Raw genomic sequence first — 16,084 nt, 5'->3', positions numbered from 1 at the left:
TTAGAAATACTGTTTTTTCTTTCATTTTACCATTTCGGTTTTCTTGGATATAACATGTTATATCGGCTTTAATGATTTTTATTAACTCCTTGAATGTTTTGTTCTTCTAAAGATAAATATAATTATACTTGAGTGAATTATATATTCCTGGAATAATCTCTGGTTTACTAGTATAAATCTAATCATGCAAAAAAAAAAAGGCATCAAGCCGTAAAAATTTTCCAGATGTTTTTGCATAGCTTTCGGCTAAAGATGGAAAGAATTTTGTTGATTAGTCAGACGAATTGCTTTTAAACAGTCTTTACAAGTTCATAAATAAATATCAGGAGATAAATAAATGAGACTTTGAGAAATGAAATTATGAACTAAATACAAATATTTTCGTTAACATCGTTAAGAATATTTTTAAGACCTGGCTTTCTCATATTAAAACTATATTTTGGAGAGAGAAAAATCGAGGCAAATAATAAATTTAAAACTTGTGCATTTAGAAAGTGCTTTAAATCCCATTCACATAATTTCCTGAAATTTAATTAATTTATTTCAACTTTTAACGAATTTTCTTTTCAGTGCCATTTTACCCAAGAAATATAATTAAAAAGATGAGATTGCATGTTTTTTTAGTAAATTTACTTAATCTTTCGCGTTTTGGGCTTTTACACGTAACTTGAAGTGCACATTTTTTAGAAATGACATAGTATAGCTAATGGCATGATAATTTAATTAATTTCAGTGTCTCCTTTTAACTATAAACGATTGTTTGAAAATAATCAATGAGTGTATAAAATATTTGTGGAAATTGCAGTTTTAAAATCGGAAGATCTCAAATTGATATTTCTTTTATTATTATTATATTATAAAGCTATAAAAATAAAAACATATTTCTCCGTAATCATTTCAAAGATGAGTAACATTTATTTTTGACAAATTTAATAAAAAATTTCTGAATGATTTTTTTAACTAGAGCAGTATATGTAAGTTTATTCTTTAATACGACAAAAAAAAACTTTAAATCATTATCAATTTCTGGAATTTTGTTAGCAATAGAATTAAATTGGAAATAACCAAGTTTTTGAATATTAAATATTCTAAAAATTCAATCTGGAAGCAGACTTATTTAACCCTTCCTAGGGCCGTGGGAAGTATGCTTCCTACCAAATTTATCAATCTTTGTATGAAATTTTGTAGGTTGGCATAAGTTATGACAAATTTTTTATAGAAAGACAGAAATTTAGATGCTTCAGTTCTTTATCTCAATCAAAATGATGTCTTGATTTGTTACTTAATTATTAATTAACCAAATTAATTAATCAAATTAAATTTATCTACTAAGCTAAATGAGTCCCTTCTTATTCTAATTTCAAGCCTAAAAATATTTTAACATAATATGACTAGAAAAAAATGGTCCTTTAAAGGGTTAACTAGTTTTAAAGTTTTTTCTTAGTTTTAAATAAACATATAGTATGCTAGATTTTACTATTCCTTGTGTTAATAACTTCAAATGAATATGAGATACATTTTAAAAATATATATATAATTTCTCTCTTCATTTGATTTCCTTCCAATTCTCATTTTCTAAATGTACAAATAGAAAATTTAACCTAAATTAAGACAATAAGATTTTTTCAATTTACCGACCTAGTAGGGGGATTTTGAGCTTGATTTCTGCGTAATATTGTTTGGACCGTTCTACTATGCCGTAGTCATTCTTTGTAGTTATTGGTGTTATCACAAGAGTTTAGTACATTTTTTTTTGACACATTTTAAGTTCTTTTCAAACACTAACCGAAGGAAATCTCCACTGTTGATCTACCAGACCATTTGTGGAGTTTTCATTATTTTTTGGAAAACCGATGTCAATAAGAAAGTATGATTTGACAATAAGACCCAAAGCATTTGTCAAATGTCTCAATAAAGTTTTTTCAACGCGTTGTCTGAATCCCGTAAATGGCCCCGAGTTCTAGAAATTTCTCTTGGAGTTCTGTAAAAAGTTTACCTAAATTTTATATTCTTTAAATGTGTTAATTTCTAATGGCTTTTTTTAAATAACAATTCTTTGGCATTATATATTATGATCCGTTTGACTGAAATGTGGTTTTCTTAAGAAACATTCGCAGTAGCAGTTTTTTCTAAATCACTTTCTTTCAAAACTAATTTATCTTCCAGCCAGAAAAGTTCTTATAATTTGAAACGAATATAAGATGGATATAGCATGTGTCTATGCTTTATAGCATTTTTGAATCAGGATGTTTTTTAAGACCTGTGTATAAAACAATTTGTTATTTACAACAAAAGTGAAAAAAAAATTATTTCACATTCGAGTCTGATTTGAAAATTCTACGATGACAAGAAGTACTTTTCAGAAATATATGTAGATATTATAATATACATCAATTATTCAGAAAAAATGTAATTGAATAGAAATAACTTTCCATATTTTTTGAACTCAATAACTTTTTAATCGTTCCTTTCAGATTTAAATGGGCCGTGGTGGCTTGGTGGTAAGGTCTCGGCTTCGAAACCTGAGAGTTTATGTTCGAGACCAGATTCCACATAAGAACCCTCGTATAAGCGGATCTGGTGCACATTAAATCCGTCAGGAAAAATGCCTTCCCTCTGGTTTGGTGTGGAAGTTTGGAGAGGGGGTGCCAGCTCCGGTGTCGTCCGCATCATCTGCCCGCTGTTCAAATTTACGCGGTCCGTCCCAAAATAGCCCTAGTGTTGCTTTAAAAACGGGACGTTAATATAACTAAACTAAACTTCAGATTTAAATATCTTCAAAAATATAATTGGATAGATTTCGAAAAGTTCGCCTTCACCGTAAATGAATTTACAAAAAAAAATAAAAAAAAATGAGCAGACAATTACTTTTAGAATTCTTCAAAATAAAAAAAGTGAAAAACCTTAGTTTTTTTATGGTTTAGATTATTTTTTCCTTTTAAATTCGCACTTGAATCGTTCACTTCCGATAATGCATCTTGAAATAAATTAAAAGCCAGATCAGAAAGCCATTTAAATATTTTCTTATTTCTCATAAAATTGTATCTTCCAAGTGTCTTGGAAAATTTATATCTCAGCAGAGACAAATTAATTTCGATATTTCTTTTTCATAAGTATAATCAAATTTCCTCTACTTTTGTCTCCTTCTGGAAATAAAATAAGTAACTTTATTTCCAGAATGGGAATTAACGTCAAATATTTCTGATAAAATTGGATTGCAAAAATTTTGTATAAAAAATGTTATTTAGATTATAATTTAATAAATTACACTTTTGAAATTATTTTCTTTGTAAAAAAGGCGATTTTTTCTTTATATTCACTCAGAATTAACTTTTAAGATGGAATTTTATAAAATGGGCTTTAGCACTTGATTAAAAATAGCTGGAAATGTGGAAATTTATTTTGTTCGGTTAATGCATTCTTAATATGCACTTAACATTAATGTGTCTCTTTTCTTTTATTTTTATTGATTCCAGAAATCGTAGTCTATTTTTTTATATAATATTTTTATTCGGGATACGTAGAAAAGAAATCAGTAATAGAAATAAATTCTGCATTAAGTGCAGCTTTTTGAATGAATTTATTTTAATATTAAAATTAATTTATGTTTAGAGACAATATTAGATATGAGGGAGCATAAATATGTCTATACTACGGGAACATTAATATTATGTATCGAATGTTAAACTTGGTTAAAGCCTCCGAATAGTTTTTAAAAATATAAATACAAAAATTTTATTTATAAAATTATAATTTTTTTGAATAAGTATTCATATACAAGACTGACATTTGTAGAATATAAGGAAAATTATTTTGTTAAATCTGAATATAATCTTTATAAAATAAAGAAAGAGTGCAATTATAACAAAAAAAATATGTTTGAATTGCAGGAAATTATGTCTAAACTGCTGTATTTTTTATTTCATTGCAGAATTCAAAGACAAAGGATTAGAGGTTTTATTTATTTTTCCCATTTAGTTAATTTATTTATCAATTATTGAACCTAATTTAGAATATATTAGTCAAAGTTTTAAAAAAAAATTCACTGATTTCGTTTAAGAAAAACAGTAAGTAATTTTGCTAAATAAATTATAATAATTATTTAAAAAATTAGCATTTAATTTTAAAATAATATTTTTAAGTAAATAAGTAATTTTAATAAACAGTTTATAGAACTTTGATCTGTACAGTTTTGCAACGAAATTTTAAAGTAAGTCGTAAAATTCACAGCTGTGATGTGTACATTTCACAGCTGAGTGTTCAATATATTTTTAAAATATATAATAAATATTTATTACTTTTTAAATTGAATATGTAGAGTTTGTTAGAATTTTAGAATTGTTTTTCGAATAAAAAGAGAGAATTGAAGGTTAAATGTATTCATTTTTGATCACCTATGAATACATTTTATTTAATTAATAAAATTATATTCAAATAATATTCGAGGAAAAAGTAATTTTTGTTTTTGATTTCAATCTAGCCCAAAATAAATTCAAATTATAGATAATTTTTAAATTTTATATTAAAAAGAATTTAATAAGATCGGAAAAGATATTTAATCAAAATACTAACGAATTCGAACAGCTCCAATTCCAATATATTATTTGTAGATGCTATTAGTAATTTTCAATTCCTAATAACTTCTTCTTTACTGAAAGGATTAATAAAAAGTGATGTTTCATTTTGTTAATTAAATAAAAGTTTACATAAAATTATAATACATATTTGAGAAACTATTGAAATCTGCATAAATTTCTTGTGCAAGTATTTTTCACGCCTCAAATGGCAGATGTTTCATCCGCTTTTACTTAAAGCCCTGTCGACAAGGATTTTTTTATTTCTTTAAATAAAAGTTACTTTTCTGGAAAGCTTCCAATAATTGAAGGGTTTTCATGCGATCTAACCCCATTTGTTCTCTAAGTTTTCTTTTAAACAAGTTAATAGCGAAAGAAAGTTTCCGAGGAAATCTATTTGTCACGATCTCAAACTCTAAAGCCACCTTTCACGAGGCGGGAATGCTGTAATTCAACATTCTGCCACCAATTCAATCTATTTCCATTAGGAGGATACATTATTTGTCACACTATAAAATATTTTCTACAAAGATCACAGCTATAATCCTTCATTTTATGGCTGGTATTTGCTTTGCATTTCCTTTTTTGCATTTCATGTAAGAGAGTAACTGCAAATATGTATTTGTATCTTATGAAACTGTAAATCTATTTACAAACCATTTCCTTTAGAGTAGTTTATTCAATTTAATAACAGAAATATCTGACTTTTACTTTGAGAAATGATTCTTACTTATTTAGTATGTAGCAGTCAAATTTTCAAATAAGTATTATTTCAACATGAAAGCCACATATTTGATGATTTTTGGTGAATTTCGTGATCTTTGAATGATTTTTGTTATTTAAATTATAAAATATAATAGTACCTTTCACACAATATATTTTAATTGCTAATTTTAAAGTAGGACGTTTTATATTTAAACAGATGCTTAATCGTTTTCGAGAATTGACTTTTTAAAATTTTTTTTGTGATTAAGAATATGTAAATATCTTGACTAATTATGCACTAAGTGTTGTTATTTAACTAGTATTTTCTCCAATTTACGTCCTATTTAACTTTAAAACATTTCATTTTAAAGATAAATGTAAATATTCTAGAATTTATTGATTTATTAGTCTGAAAGATATAGTTTTCATTTACATTGAATAAAAATCGATTGAAATAAGAATAATAGAATTCCGTAAGGATTTGTGAATTTGGCTTATTGATAGACAGTCTTTGGACAATCTGAGACTTAGATTCAGGTGTGAAGATAATGCAGTATAGTACTGATCTTATCTACATATGGACTTAGAAAATAATAAAACAATTGACAAATTAAAATTTAATTTTTATATCAACCGTCAGCTTTTTTTATTCACTCGAATAGTTATCAATTGCCAGTATCTCAATGAATTATCTACTCTTTGAACGATTCTCCACATACTTACGTTACATTTCAGATCCAGAATTCAACATTGACACGTAGCAGATTCAGTTAGGTAGAGAGAAACAATATTCTCAAATATATTTCTTTACAAGAATGATGCGAGACACAAGCACGGTAAGAATTTCTTATCCTGACTCAATCAATTCTCTTTTGAAATACTACTTTTCCTTTATTATGGCACATCAGTCATTAGCATTTGGAAACATAAGGGCTCAAGTGAGTGCTTTTTACAATATTTATAACAGTTGTTAGAAAGATATGGTCCTCTATGAGGCTGATCTCCAGTGCAACTTTACTAATTTGAATTCTTTCTAAGGTTAATTGTTACAGAACAAGCTATACAGTTGGGGCTACCCTATCCCAATCTCAGAATAGTTCCAACATTGCCGAGTGTACTAACTCTATCTCATGAAACGCTGAACACCACTTTTAAAACAAGGTGTTGATGTCTATTATGGCTAGCCTGATGTTTATTTTCATATCAAACTTCAAAAATCCTATGTACTTATTTATCTCTGACAGTCTACCATGGAAATGATTAATAGAGGTTATTAGTGACCTGATTCATTACGATGTCTGAAAAGTAGAAATGAGTAGACTTGTTGTAATGGCAGAAATTTAGTTAAAACTGTAACGAGATCAATACACTTAAAAAGAACTGTTCAGATTTCAGAAGCAAACTTTTTAATCCTTTGCACTAGGATGACCTCACAGTCACCACACAAGACGGTGCATCCTTTTGACGTTTTGTTTATTTATTTCTTAATTTTGATAGTTAAAAACACCTACAGAATGGTACAGATTCTCAAGAATTTGAAGTTTTTCTTTTGCTAATCTATTCTCTGAAACTGTAATGGGGAATGAAATGAGTTTTTATTATGTTTTTTGGAAGATACTTCTGAAGTACTTTTTAGAAAAACATTAAGTACTCTAATGACTGAAGATTTATATCATAGTTTTTAAAAAAAGACCAGGTAATCAAACGTTATAAGAATTTATACAAATATATCTGCAACAACGTGTTGCCTAAGGAGGGAGGAGTATTTTGTTACTCAAGATGGGGAGGGGGTAATAATTTGTTAGATAAACTAGGTTAAGCATTAAAAAGAAATAGAATAGCTTGATATTTTTACTGTGCTATTGGTTTGCAATTTCTGTAAAATATAATAAATTTGATTTTATTTGTCACAAATGCAATTTTTTGAATTATTTAAATAAATATCCATCGCATTACCCGAATATCGTTTATATAATCAATCATTGCTCAGTGCTAATGAGTCCATTCCGAACAATCACAAGATGGAAGCCATATTGCTGGAGGTCTGGATTTTAAGGACATATAAAACTCATTATAAAAGCAGCCATCGTCCTCTTCGTCCGAATGTACTTATTTAGAAGCCTTTTTCTTTCGTTTATTTCTCTTAGATGGTGCTGCGTTCTTTATTCTACACCGTTTCTTATTTTGCGGCTTATGTTTACAAAACATTTTTTAGAACTGAATCTATTAAAATGGATTCGCAATCAGTTTCCTCTGACGAACCACTTTCTTATCGTAAGCTTCTGAAAATAACATCCGACTTGAACCTCTCCTCGTGTCGTTACAGAAGGAACTTTTTTCCTATTTAGGTGGATTTATTTCTGATAATAGAATTTTCTTGTGAAATAGAAATCATCTTTCTATTATAAAGGGAACTCCTTCTCTTGTTATATCACTACTTGAGCATCTTCAACAGCCTTACGTCCCTAGAGTCCATCTGCTATCTGCGAGTATCAGTTAAGATCTTTAAAAAATTGTCATCACCTTTTATCTTCGGTTGAAGCACTTTCATATTCTATGCGAGTCACAAGGAATTTTATTTTCTCTAATTCTTCTTATGGTTCTTAGTGGAAGGACCATGGCTCAGTTTCAACAGATTATCTATGGGTTATTGTTGTTGAAGCTCCGTACTCGTTTCATCTGTGAAGTTGGACGAGGCTTTTTATAGCCAAAGCTAGACACAGTTGATGCTGAATTTGAATTAATAATTACTCATTTACGTTATATAAATGCAACATCTTGAAGGCATATATTTTTAAAAAATCATGATCCACTTATATTGTTTAATTTTATATTTGAATTAATTTATAAGTTATTAAATAATATGAAACTAATTAGAATTACGGTTCATCAATGCTAGTAATTTTTATTGCAATTCTGAATTTTTGGAGTATCATGTATTTCATTCCAAATTCACTAGATGTGTTTCGGAATGAACAGCCAATCCTCACTGTTTTTTAACTCACTTTTTCACTGTTTTTCAACAGTTCTGAAAAAAGAATAGCTTTTTCTGACATTGCACCTCTTACTCGTCTTTCTTTTATAGTTTCTCATATTAATTTAAAAAGAAAACTTATTCAATGAAACTAAAACTTACATGGGGTTAGTTATTTTACTGTAACCCTCAACAGGTTTGAAGCAAGTGGTTCCATCTTATTTTAAATTATCTTAAAAGATGTGAATCGTATAAAATAGTTGAGCAGAATTTTAAATGCACCCTTTTCATTAAATATATGCTTTCTTGTGGACTTTACATAGATATGTATGTAAAGTCCTATGTAATGTGATACCATGTAAAGATGTCTTACATATATATCGCAAGTAAAGTATTAAAATGTAAAAGAAAAATTACTTATACACGAACAAACAACGCTATCACAAACTCCTCTCTTCTATTATTGGTGGTGAAGCCAGCGAGGGAAAACCATCAACAAGGGCCAGAAAAATAAATTTCAACCTATGATTAATTTGAAATTCGGGTATTAAAATTTATCTTATACAGATACTGAAGTTAGATGTTATAATTTTGAATAGATGAAAAATTATAGGAATTTTAAATAAATATATATAATAAGCATTACCATTAACTAAATAATATGCAATGCAAATTACTGAAGACGAATTCAGTCTTTTTTAAAAGACAACAAAATGTCTAACGTTCTATGATGGAAATATTCTAAAAGATTAGTATCTTTCAACAACATTTATATTCACGTGCAAAATATGCGCACATATTTTTAAAAAATTTATAAATGGTTTGAAAGTAAATAATAGGAAATACTTTCTTTTCTTTTTTTATAGGCTTGGCACAAACGGTACTTCGTGCTTCGAGACGAGACTCAGGATCGTAGTCCCTGCCTGGAGATGTACGAAAAAGACGAACTGTTCACGGCGCCCTTGGGGATAGCCGGCCCTAAGCTCATCCTCGATCTCGGCCAGTGCGTCCACATCGGGTTCACCTCAGATTCCAGTCGTTTCCCTTACGCTTTGGTCATTGTTTGCCAAGGGAGGTCACCTCTCATCTTGGCGGCTGAAGACGAACTAAGTGCGCGCTCATGGCTTTTGGCGCTGGGACTCATTACGCACAAAGGAAATGCAGGTGAGGATTCTATGTTATCAAAATATATGTTTTTATGCATGTTTTGACTGGAAAAAAACGTTACACTGAAATTATACCTAATTGTAATTGGTACGAAATGAGAAACTATGTTACAATACCGAAACTTTTGTAGAAATGTGTATTCATTACGGAAGTTAATTCGATTTCATATATATATTAGTTATAACCAGGAAGCCGAATTATAAACTTTATCTTATTTATTACAATTTTTAGAAGCTGGTGTATTTTGTGAGAAAGAATAAATAACCTGCGTAATCAATCACTTAGTATAAAAATAAATTTTTGAAAATGTATATATTAAATTCTTACAAGAATGAAATTTCAACTGTTTATGCTGATAAACATTTTTTTTTTCAAAGTTTGTCTTTTGCTTAATATTTGAACTACAGATGCAGGCAATTTTTATTTTTAACTTTAGAAAAATTTGGGTTTTTTTTTACGTTTATCCAGATTTTAATACTTTCACAAGTACAAAAAAAAAGTTATATTCCAAGTAATGTGTTGATAACACATTTTGATCCTTTAAAACTGCCATTCAGTTAATTCTAGTATATGATATCTAACAATAATTAATCAGGCTCTTTGGTCCCTAAACAATCGTATGAAAGTTCACAAAGAAATATTAATTTCTTAATTTAATTTAAACTTTAATTAATTCCCTATGTTTTTAGCCTATATTACTTTATTCTAAAAGTTTTCCATTATTTCCTGATAAGAATATCACTGTTTTTAATTATTTCTAACACGCGATTTAAAGACTTTCTTTGTCTGAAACTCTTATGCTATAAAAGAAGGGGGAAAAAATCCCTTACTTCCAAAGATATCTAAATATATCTAAGATAACACGTGTTAAAGGAATACTTATAATAAGCTCTTTGTAAACCCACTTAGGGAAGAATTTCTCACACTTCTTCTCTTCTGTATCGATGTAAGCACACATGTTTTTTCGACCCCCCCCTCCCCGTGTATAAATTATGCCCTTCCGTGGAAAAATAAATTGAAGTTAATTCTAAATTTTTCTTATTAGCCATTCATCTGCAAAATTATGTTACATATATATAATATAAAATGCAAAGAAATAACTTTGATATTGAGTACATCCTATGTATATATATATATATATTCAGCAGAACTTTTTTAAAATGTTTTACCTTTTTTTGATAAATTCTCAGTATTTATATGTATTTTTATATTTTGAACGTCTCATTCATTTTCATATTTTTTCACAAATTTCTTCAAAGACTAGAATTTATTTTATATTATGATTTGATAAGATTACTAAATGCATTTTTGTTAAAAATATTTTAAAGAATTTTTTCCAGCTCATCTCAGTAAAATATTGTCTATTTTTTACTTTCTTGCGCTTGAAGGGAACATTTTTTTTTATCATTCATTATGATATATAGGCGATTCTTCAAAATTTTCATCTTTTTCAATCCAGTAAAACTTTAAAAAAAATATATCTATCTGTTCTTCAACATATTGGGCAGACTGACTTCTATGAAATTTTTATATACATATATAAGAAGATATATAGACTATATATATTTTCTATATATATATACTTATATACATATATAGAAGATATATACATAAGTATACTTCTATAATACATTAATAAGAAGTCTAGAAGTTTGGTTTAAAGACCCAGTACCCAATTTCATCTGTCTAGTTCAAAACATTTTTCAGTTATCTTTGTCATAGATAGACAGGTGTATAAACAAGGTGCCAAAAATCTGTTTTTCGAACTCGAGGGGGTCTAAAAGATGGAGATTTAACAAAATCTCGAGTTCAAATTTTTGATAATTGCAATAGTTCTTCGATAATTCGTATATGTGGACGTAAAAACATCCTATTTTTCTTATAGATGTCATTTACATACTGTGACATTTGACTCATTTGCTAGCTTTGACTCCCCATCTTTGATTCACAGTCTCACAGCCACTTTTTTTGTACTTACACGAGAATGTCAAAAAAAGAATACCACGCTGATTTCATAGATATTTATAATGATTATAAAATTATGCTTTATTATTGAATAACAAATATAAAACTAAACACAGTGGGACAAATGTATGTATTTGGAATCTTTTGTATCTATAGTTTAGTGAAGTTCAAAGAATTTGTCCCTTGTTTCAGTATATATATTTATCATACACAAATTTTAAGTCTTTATCAACTTAAGTGCAGCCCATCCTTTCAAAACCCGGTGGGAATCTCGAATAAATTTAAAAGTTATTTACAATATTTATCGTTTAGGATGGCTTTGTTGTAATTACCTTTTCCAGAAATCTATTTCCAGTCTTTTCATGTAGCTTTGTACTTAATGGGTTTTAAAGAAAAACTGCATTGTATCATTCAGGCATTTACAGACTTCGCAATGCTTTAGGATGAATCCTTTTCTACGAAAAGCAAATATGCGAACATATTTAAAGGTTTGGAGCTTTATAATGGTTTTAATCAATTTTATGGTGCTTAAAATTACTCAAAATGCATTAAACCGATGACAAAAATAGCCTCATTATTTGAAGTACACGCAGGAGTTCCTTGCAATATTTATTGAAGTTGTTCAGGATAATGTTAGTGGCTACACGATTAATTACTTTGATGTTATCAAGTAATGGCGATTATCATTTTAAAAAATTACATTTAACTTAATATGTACCGAAAAGGAAAAATCAATGCTATGAATTTAACTAGTCTTGGGTACTAAGTTTTCCTGACTTCCTAAAATCAATTATTCAATTATTTGGAGGAAGTAATCGTTCTTCTATTTGTATAAAATCGTCATTTTTTAAAAAGGTAAATTCCGAATTGTTATTTATCTAAATGTACTTGATACAACTTAGAAGTAGGGTCAATGAATAATTTTTTTGGAATTTTTAGTTTATTTTTCTAATTTATAAAATAATTTAAAATATGCAACTATTTACATTTGTTATACAATTATTGAAATTAATTGTACTATTTTTAAAAAAAGATTTTTTTTTCAACTAATCTGTCTATGCATTACTGAATGTTATTTTTTTAAAGATAGACATTTTATGGTATTCACTAAGTTATAATAATTATTAATATTACCAGTTAAGTTATCAGTTAATATTACCAGTTAAGTTATATTACCAGTTAAGTTATATTACCAGTTAAGTTATATTACCAGTTAAGTTATATTACCAGTTATAATAATTTCAATATGTAAGGAATAAGCAAATGTTGCTATTTCTGATATTTGAAATTTATATATTAATGTAACATTTATTCAACCCTTCAGAAACTCTTCCAATATAGTTTTGAATAAAGTTTGAGTTAACTTGAAAGGACATTTCCAGTAGGACGACATAGTAAGAAATCAGAATAACTGCCCTTTCTAAAGTCATCCATTTGTCATTTCTTCTTTTAAAAGCAAGAAGGAAACATTCTTTGCTTAGTCTCTTGTCAACCGTTCATTATTTTTGCAACTTTTTTGACTATCCGAAATGTCTCTGTTTATACAAGGAGACAGCAAATAATTTTCTGAAATGAAACTGTTCTCGTTTAATGGCGTTGAAATAATAAATGTGTTAAGAAAGAATGTAAATGTATATTATATGTATAATATGACCTTTTGAAATACATGTGTGTGTGTTTTAAATTAAAATAATTTGAGTAAAAATTAATATTGAAATCTGCATTAGGAGAAAATATCAATCTTTTAATAAAAATCTTTACATAAATTACAATAAGAAAGTGGAAATATTAATGAAATAAGTTGAAATAAGCTAAGTATTTGAAATAAATTTAAAAAAAAATGCTTCGAAATATTTTTTTATTTTTTACTTAACAATGCTTCAAGCCTGTGTCTTAAGAAAAAATAGTATTTCAGGATTTATGAGTTTATACTAAAACTTCTTAATTTTATTCACTTATGTAGAAAAAAGTGATGAGGGAAATGCAGGTTTGTGCATAATCTTAATAAATTCATATTAAACAAAACTCAGTAATACTGTTTTTAATCTTTGTATTTTTAGATGAATATTAATTTTATATGCACTAAAAAAATTTTAAAATAAAAAAAAAACTATTTTGCATGAACTATTTACATTTACATACTTTAAAAAATTATTTTAATATTTGGAAAAATGATATTTTGAAAAGGCACTTAAATTATCTTAAAGTATCAAGAAGTATAAATGTCACATATATTAATAACGTGCATTTAACAGATGAATAAATATTATAATATATTGTGTGTATATATAATACCTAATTTGAGGTTAATAAAAACTGCAAATATCATAAAAATTTCTGTATTAATTCTTTATTTTGTATAATAATGTACAATATATATGATATCGAATGTAATTGCTCTGTATCGTAATATCTGATGTGCCAAGGAAGTCGACATTTCTTCCATAATGCTTCACATGCAAAATAAATTTATATTAATTTATCATGACGGCATTAAGATAGAAAACTCATGGCAGATAGTTTTCACGTTTCTTATTAACACGACAAACATTGTCACGATAAGATACTTCAACAGCTTTTATTTTATTTTGGATTCTTGCGTGACTCTATCTCAAACTGTTCACATTTCTTATAAATATCTTACTTTGATACGGTTTTTGCAGAAGATGAAATGACTTTATTATGTCACACGTGAAAGATAGATTTGCAGAATTGAAGAAATAGATTCAACTATTTACGAAAATTTTTGTTAAAAACACCTTGCAAAGAAGTAATTTCTTGAATAAAGGATATAATTAATCATAGTTTAGGACATTATTATCTTTTAAATTATGTTTTAATAGACTAAGTTTAGTTGATTTTTTTTTCTTTTATCCAAAGGGATAAAACATTGAAACCTCTATTATTTTGTATAGGTTCTGACCATAGATGTAACTTATTTCTAAAAGCTTATTCTTCAGCAGATTTTTGTTAAAGTCGTCAGATTTGTATATTATGCCGATTGATTTTGCAATCATTTTTTTAAATCCATTTATAATTTCGTTATATTATGTTTATGACCTAAAATATCGTAAATATAAAATTATTTTGAAATAATTTTTTTATCTGATTTTTTTTTGTTTGTTTGTTCTAGTCTTAAAATGATGAGATTATACTGGATGGCCAGAAAATATTTATCCAAAATGATACTTTGAGATACTTTGAGTCAAAATAATCATTCTTTGCCTAAAGAATATGTATCCTGGGATGTTTTTTCTTTTGTTCCTAGAACAAACAATATGTATTCAAATAGTGAATAATAACCTTGCACTGGCATAAAGCATCATTTTCACATGGGGTTTCAAAAGAATGCATCATTACAGGAATTCGAAAATTTCAATTACTCCCTTTATGTAGGGGGCTTCAAACGATATCCTGCAAGTTGGACAAATGTTATTCAACTACAAATAACCAGTTAATTGCCAAATCATTGGATATAAAACCTTTTCACCGTCAACATTGTAAAAATGAATCTTTCGGTGCTAGCAGACATGATATGTGCTAGATGAAATGCTTTAAAAAATCTCGAGAGGAACAAATTATCCTGAGTTGTTGAGGAATTTAATTCAATGCACACAACGTCTTGTAACTTACTGGATCCAAGTTACAAGACGTTGTGTGCATTGAATTGAATTAAATTCCATGGGTTTTACATGGAAAAACATTGCATCCATTTCGTTTATCAAGAGAATTTGTTCTGGAAAGAGAAATTTCTTTTTATTAATTTAAATAAAAATCTTTTTTTTTCTTTTGCAGGTCAGTGTCAGCGAACTTCTTTTAATCCTCCACCTTCCTTACTGTTGGAGGGGAGTGGCCGAAGGCGGAACAAAAATGTCTACCGTGACACGTGTTCCCTTCCTCAAGAGTCATCTGCTCCATTGTCTGTGGAAAGCACTGCAGCTACACTTCTGCCGGAAGAGTACAATGACAACGACATGGACTGTGAGTGTTAAGAGAATGTTTCTTTCTTTTGGAAATAGTTATTCACGGAGGATTTTCCGAAAATTCGGATTTCATGAGATATTGTTCTGTAAACCCAAAGACTAAGTATTTTTCTTATCATTACACAGTGGTTCGGCTATATTTCAAGTTCTGTACATATTATGAATTTTATTCAGTATAATGTTATATCTTAAACTTAATTAAAAATATTTATCACAGGCCGATATAAAGAATTTTTTATATACAGGGTGATTCAAAACGTATCGTTCAAATTCCGTGGGGAAGTAAGGAATATCTAAGAAAATCGATTTCGCATAGGAAATTGTATCTGCAAACTTCATCTGCATGGACAAAATGGGCAAATGAAGTGAATGTAAGGAAACGGTACAGTTACGTGGTAACTGTTGTGATATTTATTCCAACAAGATAAAGTGCATTCTTTGCCAGTAGATGCTGCAGAATAGGTGACCAAAATTGCGATCATTTACACGAACACGGGATTCACAGCACCGTTGCATCGACCACCGAACATTTTTAAAAACGTCTGGCATATCACGGATACTGCCTGCGTACATATTCACCGAGATATGTGGGATCAACACGACGGAGCTACAGAACATAACACAATTGTTGCGCGTGATTGCTTGAACCGAACATTTGGAATTCAATGGATCGGCAGAGATAGACTGATCGCTTGGCCGCCCAGGTCTTTAGATGT

General features: G+C 28.3%; 1 protein-coding gene across 1 annotated transcript in view; it reads left to right on the top strand.

Annotated features, from left to right (window-relative positions):
* Positions 1 to 16,084, top strand: part of LOC129981979 (uncharacterized) — a 121,114-nt gene that overhangs the window by 65,591 nt on the left and 39,439 nt on the right. The window contains exons 2-3 of the mRNA XM_056093055.1: positions 9,120 to 9,417; positions 15,181 to 15,366. Of these exons, the coding sequence (XP_055949030.1) occupies positions 9,120 to 9,417; positions 15,181 to 15,366 (484 nt within the window). The remainder of the gene's footprint in view (positions 1 to 9,119; positions 9,418 to 15,180; positions 15,367 to 16,084) is intronic.

Source organism: Argiope bruennichi, chromosome 8, assembly GCF_947563725.1.
Source record: "Argiope bruennichi chromosome 8, qqArgBrue1.1, whole genome shotgun sequence".
Lineage (NCBI taxonomy): Eukaryota > Metazoa > Arthropoda > Arachnida > Araneae > Araneidae > Argiope > Argiope bruennichi.
Note: the sequence above shows the minus strand (reverse complement) of the source record. Positions and strands in the feature narration are given on the sequence as shown.